This window comes from Protomyctophum bolini (genome assembly GCF_963924005.1).
Source record: "Protomyctophum bolini genome assembly, chromosome: 12".
In the NCBI taxonomy this organism is placed as follows: domain Eukaryota; kingdom Metazoa; phylum Chordata; class Actinopteri; order Myctophiformes; family Myctophidae; genus Protomyctophum; species Protomyctophum bolini.
Window position 1 is genome coordinate 15274642 of NC_137873.1, and position 8450 is coordinate 15283091.

Sequence of the window (8450 nt, forward strand, 5' to 3'; positions counted from 1 at the left end):
TAATAATAATAATGTCCTGTCTCGAGTTGGAGATGTTCACTCGAGACAGGACATTATTATTATTATTTAATTACTTATTTTACACAGAAACATAATGTGTGTCTTATAGCATCATTTAAATGCTTAATTTGTAGTTTTAATGTGCAAATTAAACTTTTTTTCAATACTCTAGAGGGTACTCTTATTTTGAGATCGTCCACCGGAAGTTAGATTCTAAACCCGGAGTTGCTTCGGGACAGGAAAAGTGAAAACAGAAGCCATGACAAGCGGAGAAGCAGCAGCAGAGAGAGACAAGTTTGAAGAAGTACCCGCTACACTCACAGCTGGGGTGTGGGAACATTTTGGTTTCGCTGTTGAATACAACGACGCGGGAGAGAGAACGATGGACAGAAGTAACGCCGTGTGCAAGCACTGCTTGAAGCATATTGCATACACAGACTGGAATACTTCCAATATGAAACAGCATCTCCGCCAGATTCACGCAGATGTGTCGGTCTCTCTGAAAAGGCCAGCCACGCAGGTAAACCCCAGCGAAAAAAATATGCTTTCTTTCAGAGAAACACAATTAAGAAAATACATCCTCCTAGGTTTAATCTATAACTATGAAAATAACCCGTGCAGTGTTCATGACTTCCGGTGGGCGATCTCTTCAGAATAAGAGAAGAGTAGCCTAGTCTCTAGTCTAGACGGTCTCTAGAGTAAACTGAATCCATTGAAAAACATTAATTTGCACATTTATAAACTCTAAATTAAACATTTAAACAATGCCATATAGTCCATGAGCCAGACAAGATTTCATCCTCAAATGATTGATAGCCTGAGATTCAGATGCAGGGCCAGATTCAGTGAGCCGTGAGGGGACAGGGGCCCAAACCTAAGGGGCATACAATGTGTGTGCGCGTGCATAGCGCACTCCAACAATCTTTTTGTGGGTTCCGTTCCGTCCCTCGTGCCCAGTGGTGTAATGGTGATTTATTTTCATCCACGGACACGCATAGCCCCTTTCGGGACCCTCAGTTACCTTTTCTGAATTTTGGACGGCGGTACCCTAGGGTCCCTCGTAGGTTTTTCCACCCTCTATAGGACGCAGATGTACCTACTGTCTGTTCACGGAGACCTGCGCGGTCGCTTGACTCTGAGTGTTGGTGAGATGTTTCAAAGATGCATACAACAGTTTTAGGAGACAACGGAAACGTGTGCGAAGCGGAATTAATCGGCCATTTAGTATTTTTAATCTTTTTTTCCCCTTTTTTTTCTGAAATTCTCTCTTCCTCACTTCCCATGTCCCGCCTCCCACGACACAACAGCATTATAAACCATAGACATATAAACGTAGACGCCCTTTCCGGCTCTGAGGCGCGTGTCACAATTGAAGGCACAATTTTCCAGAGATTCCTTGTAAAGCATTTGCCTTCAATGAAGCTTCCGCGTGCATAACAAGTCCCGGAAAAGACGTGCTGTGATTGGCCAGTAGTCACTTGAGTGACAGCGAGAGACATGGAGGAGTCGCATGAGTGATGTCACTTGGACAGCGACGCAGCGTGCCTTCAGCAAAGGCCTTCAGCACTTCTAAATAAGAAAGCTGCAGAGAACTGTTGCTTTGTGTTCACTCTTTAGTGTTTTCTGTTAGTAATCCCCCCTGGCTCTGATGTTGTATTGTTGTATTAATAACTTTGTTGTTTGTGTTTGTTTGTTTTCTTGTTTTGTATTGTAAAGATTTGTAAAAAAAAAAAAAAAGCCTTCAGCACTGCACTTCCGCTTGACTTCCTGCCTTCATTGGGATACACGTCGCTCCAATGAACTGCAGCGGCCAGTGAGGCATCTATTTTTTATAATATCTATGTTATAAACATCCTGCATGTACGCGGTCGGCCAATCAGAGGCAGTAACTAGGACGTGCAGCTAGCCAGTCCCCGCTCGGGAGGCGGTACAATGGGGAGTCAACAAGGAAGTCAAGGAAGAGAGAGGAGAGAGAAGTTAAGCGAAGCTACATTTAAAAAAAAGATAAAAAATAAAGCTGTTGTATGCATCTTTGGAGGGTGGAATAACCTATGAGGGACCCTAGGGTACCGCCATCCAAAATTCAGAAATGGTACCCGAGGGCCCTGAAAGGGGAAAGGACACGCACAGCACGCGCCCACTGCCGCCTAAATGTGTGCATGGCATGCAGAGAACAGCTGATAGCCTAAGGATATTCTATATTATTATTGTGTATGAGAGTTTTAGACACAAACACAAAAGTAGATTTAAAATAATCAGACAAACTTCTTTACTGTGCTGCAGTAGCAAAACTATAAAAAAACAATTGGGCGAATCTCTTATTTTATTTAACCAGTAAAAACCACATTGAGACTGAAGTCTCTGTGAACTGGCCAAGAGAAGAGGCAAAATAAGTGACACAGCTCTGCCAGTAACAATTAATACAAGACAATAACAGGACAAACATGCTGCAATGCTCAATATGTACCCACTACCGAAGAAGAGAGAACAGGAACGTTTAATAATGCAACCAATAAAGGCTAATAAATAAAAACTAAGCGAACGAAATTTTCTAATAAACTAAAAAGCAAGAGAACCAACATTTGCTATACGTCAAAGCACGAGCAATGTTTGGGAAGTGTGCCCATGCCATGGCAATCCTTTTAAAGCTCACTAGGGGAATCACAGAAGCCAGTTTGAGTCTGGTCTGTAGGTCATTCCAAGAAGGCTTTTTTTCCCCGGCCTCAGACTTTGTTGGGGGCACGACATGGCGATCTGAGGTTGAGAGAGTTTTGGACAAGTTGAAATTTAGAAAAAATGTAAAGTGGGAGATTACCAAGAATGGCTTTATAAGTGAGAATATACCAATGTAGCAACCTGCGAGATGTTAAGGAGTACCAACCCACTAGGCGTACAGTGATGAGTCCTATAAGTTGAGTTGGTTATGAACCTCAATGCAGCATGAAACAAGGGGTCAAGTAATTTACAGTAAGCAAGAACAAAAAACATGGTAATAGATAAAAAAAAACATTCACATACAGTATGGAGATTTAGGGGTGCCTGTGCAGAGGCTTTTGTGCTGGTGTACATTTTATTCCCATATACAGTATGGAGTTCTTTGTCAAGCATGTGCCAAATGAGACTGTTGTGCTGGTTCTGGAGAACCGGAAATGCAGAGTACACCTATGTCTGTCCCTTTTATGCCCATATATGGAGATTTCTGTATGTGTCTCTCTGTGTCCCTTTATGGAGTTCTGTGTCAGGCATGCCCCAATATGGAGTGTTGTGATGTCAGAACAGGCCAGCTCCATATATGGACCTCGAGTTATGTGGATTATACAGACAGAGACATGGTGCATTTATTGCGACCACAGGTCGCATTTACTATGAACACGTGCAATTCCCGCCAGTTAGTTAGTTAATTGGTCACCCCCAGGCATGACCATATATGATCATACCTCGTGACATCACGTGACATCACATGACAGATGGAGATCCCTGATGTCATCAATATTAAGCCCATATATGGGGATCCCTAATGTCATCAATATTGGCCAGCAAATCTACATCTGGTCTCAAACCCTTAGATCTCCATATATGGAGCTGACCTGTTCTGACATTCGATATGTTGATCCTTCCCCATCCATCCTTCCTTTTCGATGTCTACCTTTCGACTGATACCTGTCCATTTAAACTTTAGACGGGCCTGCCCCAAAATTATTAGTGCAGCCGTGCCCACCAGCAGCCGAAAACGAGTTCTCAACAGGCCTGAAAATGAAGCTCGGCCCTACCTGGTATAGATATGAAAATACTATAGACACCTCTTTGTACACTGCACATTTAAAAATGCATATACATCATAAATGTAATTCTAAATTAAATGTATGGCTTTTCACAAACATGAATTATGATGATCATATTTTGAAGGCAACCGTTAAACATTATATTTGATATCTCAAAAACTGGAATTGTTAAATGTGCCAGCAGATTCTGGACAGGGCTCTGGAAAACAGAAAACGGAAGGCCATGACAAGTGAAGGAGAAGCAGAGTTTGAAGAAGTCCTGGCTTCTTCATTCAAATCTGCGGTGTGGGAACATTTCGGTTTCGCTGTTGAATACAACGACGCGGGAGAGAGAACGGTGAACAGAAGTAACGCAGTGTGCAAGCACTGCATGCAACGTGTCTCGTACGTAGACTGGAACACCAGCAATTTGAGTGGGCATCTCCGCCGGCATCACAATGTGACGGTCTCTCGGAAAAGGCCAGCCACACAGGTAAACCCCAGCAAAAGAACATGCTTTCATTCAGTGCAAAGCAAGAAAACAACCTATATAACTTTTCCTCCAAGGTGGAAAGCCTGGTGATGCGAGGTTAATATAACTATGAAAATAACCTGTGCAACCAGTGAGAGCTGTGTTCAGTAGTGGGTAGTCTAGCGTAGCCAGACAACTATTCCACAATCTCCGAATCCTATATAGAGAATACAACCCCCGAAATCCGGGTAAGGAAGCTGCTATTTCCGTTCACGAAAATATATTTTAAAATATCTTTACATTTTATATTTTTATTTCCTTTTCTAATGGGAATAGTCAATATATCACTCCAGGGACACTTTGACAGAAAAAGACTCACTCACCGTATAAAAAAGAAGGTAAACTCCTTAGACCGAGACTTAAACATTTTTCATTTTATTTTATCATTCTCATAAAGTGCTCTGTACTCAAAGTGCAATTAAAAAGCAAACATTTCGGGACCTTCGTCAGTGCTTTATGATTTTCACAGACAAAGAACTTGCTCTTAAAGAGCTCCAAAACAATACAGCTCAGGTGCTGAGAATTACTAATTGATGAAATCACCTGATGGTGGGGCGTGGACATTACAGAATAGATATACAAATTCTCAGTTATATAGGAAACATGAATACTGCATACAATCACTTTTTGAAAATAACTTTTTCCTTATACAGTAGGTAGCACTGGAGGGAGAGATCTTCATTCAACCACCCATATCATTTATCACTCCATAAATAAGAACATTTGTGTGATCAGGCATAAAAGAAACATGTTTTGTGACAGAGAGTTTGAAGTGGAGATGGAATGATACGATATTGAATATTCCCGAGTGCGGTTCCAGTACCACACTCCCATACTCTATTATCGCTATGATTAATCCATTATAAATGTCATTCTATCCGCGCCTACTCATTTCCAACTAAACATTTTCAATCAAGTTTCATGTTTTAGGTTAACTTGTTATTAGAGAAAGTAAAATATAAGTGTTAAATGTTTTTCATTTGCTGCTTTCTTTCATTTTAACGATTAAGCTATTTTTGACAGGGGGACGGGGGGCTAAATATGTCAAATATTATTTATTATAGTCCTACTTGGCAGAAGTAGCAGGATTTCGGCGGAAGTACAGCTCAAGGAAATGACGTTGTCACTTTACAAATCAGTTTACATTTGCCGTGTTTGAAACAAGTGTTGTGATTGGTCGAAAAATATTGTATCCGTGGGAAATATATATCTGATGGATGTTCCGGCCAGACACTTTCGGCGATGCAATCTCTGCCTTAGGTTGTGACCTTTTGAGGCTTTTCTCTTCGCAGTTGAGTAAGGCAGCCCTTTGCAGTGGTTGGAGACCTGGGCTTCCATCAATGCAAACGCTCCATCCATTTTACATTGTTCCATCTTGTACTTATTTCTCCACCAATTTCACGCCCTCTATAAAACGGCTCCTCGCACTAACCACTGATAGTTGGATCTCCCGGGCAACAGGGAGTTGTCATATGGAAAGCGAGTATGTTGAAGAAAGTATCTTGAGAGAGTAGCACAAGGTTAAAGGGATATTTCACTATTATTTTTATCATTTTATCGTCTACTCAGGCTTATGTGAACACCCTGGACAGTTTTAAGTTGCTTGATTAGGTATTTTAAGATATTTGATATTCATTTTAGCTGCCAGTTCCTATACAAACCCATCATTTGTGTAATGTCAACCTCCATTTTAACCATCATAGATACACCTACGTAAGTTTCAACTGAGTTTTATGTTAGTTACTCATTAAATAGCTCTAGAATGGCTGATGATATCCCGACCCATATGTTGATTTATGGCTGTTTATGGAATATACGTGCAAGGAAGAATGAAACGTATATGGTTATTGTGGTGGCGGTGGCAGGTGTTGGTGTTGGGTCTGGATGGAGCAGGGAAGACTTCGCTGGTGCGCTGTTTCTCAACTGGAGCAGTGTCTAATCAGAATGTGCGTCCTACAGATAGATTCAACGTTGTCACCATCCAAAGAGAGGGCCAGCAGATTGAGTTCTTTGAGAGTAAGTCCATACTCACTAATATCATTGTCAATTTGTATGTTATCTATGTTGCTGCATTGTCTGAAAGAAGAAGTTTTACTCTTATGTACCTACTACCTGTATACGAGATGTAACAATAAATTACAACCTTGAACCCGCGGTCTTCGGGTAAATTTGACCCGGCCATTGAAAGTGAAGGCTAAAACAAAAGGCTAATATTTAAACCATTTCTTTCATATTGATATATTGACATATTGATATTTTCTAGTAAATAATCATTAGTAACTACAGTAACATTACTAGCAATTCAATCAATATTTTGTATTATGTCCGCCGCTGTGAATGTTTGCATATACATGCAAAGGAAGAATGCAATGTACATGCCCCATTGTGTGCTTGGAACAAAGCTCTTCTTCCAAATGTAGTCTTTATGCCTCTCCACACACTCCACACACACACACACACACACACACACACACACACACACACACTGTTGGTTGTATCCTACTGACCCACCTACCAGTGAGGACCCCCCCACCGGGAGGACGTATAGGGCCTTCGCCCTACTGCCCTACTCCTCCCGCCCCCAAACTCCTGCTACCCTAGCCCAGTGTGGCAATTTTTATTTTTATTCTGGTCTCTTACTCTATGTAGTTGGAGGGCGCGAGGACCTGCGGAAGGATTACTGGCAGCAATACATGCCCAAGGCTCTAGTGCTGGTGTTTGTTATAGACGCTTCCGACAAAATCCGGTTTTCCTTGGCCAAGACACACCTGCAGGAACTACTGGCTGCTGCAGATCCCAAGCTCCCTTTAGTGGTACTGTCCAACAAACGGGTAAGAAGGACCGATAATGAATAGGATCTCCCATTTTTTAACCTGGGACCTATTTTTGTGTTCCCAATTTGTGTAGGTTTTGGGGGTGTCAAAGTTGATTGTTCATTATTTGTTTTTCAGGAGGTTCAAGGGTCCTACAAAGCCTCACAGCTGTCCCTGGCTGACGTTATTGGGGACGAGCGCCCTCACCACATCATTGACACATGTGCAACCGGTGCATCCCTTGACGACTCTGGTGTGCAGAATGCGTTGTACCAAATATTTGAAATGGTGAAAAAAGCCAGAAGTGATTAGTTCACACTTCACACCCTGTTCACTCTGTGACTACTAGCCAGGTTACATGGAGATTCATACTCCAATTCCAGTTGGATTAATAGCCTGAAGCCTGAAAGATTTTTTTGTAACTTTGTAATTGCCCATTTTGTTGGCGTTCTTGGACTGGTAACATTTACCACATTTGTAGGAAATGGCAATGTTTAGACAATGTTGTGTGTGTTGTTGTTTTAGGATGGTGACTGTGCTTATTATATATATGTATATAATAGTTGATATTATTTTTGCTTTCTTTTATTTCCCCATTTAAGAGTATACTCTTGTTCTTGAACACCAGCACTGTTACGATGATTCTGCCTGATTCATCAAGCAATTTACGCTCATATTTTGAGCGTACTGGAATGTCCGACCATTCCTACGTTAGGTGTGGGATTCATCATATTTTTTGGCTGTGAATTTGGGCGCATCATACACTCATCCTCAAGTCAGCTCCGAGGCTGACTTACCAGAGATCAAAGCTTGCGTAAATGTATTTGGCAGGGACGGCTCCAGGGGGGGCAAGGGGGGGACGGCTCTGGTGGAGGCTTAGCCCCCCCTAAGCCCCCCTACAAACAAGCCAAATTGACTGACTTCTATGTAAACCAAGATTAATTAGCCCCCCGGGCCCCCCCTCTAAATAGCCAGCCCCTCCATAGCACTCCCAGTCAAAATGTTCTGGAGCCGTCGCTGGTATTTGGAATGCTTTAGTCTTCATGCTGAAGCAATTAATAGTCCCAGTCCTCAAATAAAACCAGATGATCAACATATGCAAACTTGTGTATTTCACATTTTTAGACAATTAGATACATGTTACAATACTTTTCTTTATGATTGAGTGGACGCCTAATTCGTATATTTCCGAGATGGCCGTTATAGGAAGATTTGTTATACCCAAATCTTCCTATAACACTCTTGGTAAACTTGGTATTATGATGATTAAATCTATCTAGACTAGAGCACTTTAATTTACTTATTACCAATACGGTCACTATTCACCAAAATCTATTGTACATT

General features: G+C 41.6%; 1 protein-coding gene across 2 annotated transcripts; it reads left to right on the forward strand.

The window, feature by feature from the left end:
- Positions 1–250: 250 nt before the first annotated feature.
- Positions 251–7955, forward strand: LOC308326455 (ADP-ribosylation factor-like protein 9). Of its 2 annotated transcripts, XM_080779343.1 has the most exons (5): positions 251–520; positions 3967–4254; positions 6159–6309; positions 6943–7124; positions 7245–7955. In XM_080779343.1, exons 1-5 carry the CDS (start codon positions 260–262, stop codon positions 7416–7418), a joined length of 1056 nt encoding a protein of 351 aa, XP_080635469.1. In that variant the 5' UTR covers positions 251–259; the 3' UTR covers positions 7419–7955. The 2 variants fall into 2 exon arrangements, with proteins under 2 accessions (XP_080635469.1, XP_080635470.1); XM_080779344.1 differs by lacking the exon at positions 3967–4254.
- The last annotated feature ends 495 nt before the right edge of the window (positions 7956–8450 follow it).

What these genes read in the sequence shown, in the direction of transcription:
- LOC308326455 (XM_080779343.1), top strand. Translation starts at nt 260, where the DNA reads ATGACAAGCGGAGAAGCAGCAGCAGAGAGAGACAAGTTTGAAGAAGTA. An exon ending in GGAAAAGGCCAGCCACACAG is followed by an intron (nt 4,255 to 6,158) that starts GTAAACCCCAGC and finishes TGGCGGTGGCAG; the next exon opens with GTGTTGGTGTTGGGTCTGGA. An exon ending in TGGTACTGTCCAACAAACGG is followed by an intron (nt 7,125 to 7,244) that starts GTAAGAAGGACC and finishes TTTGTTTTTCAG; the next exon opens with GAGGTTCAAGGGTCCTACAA.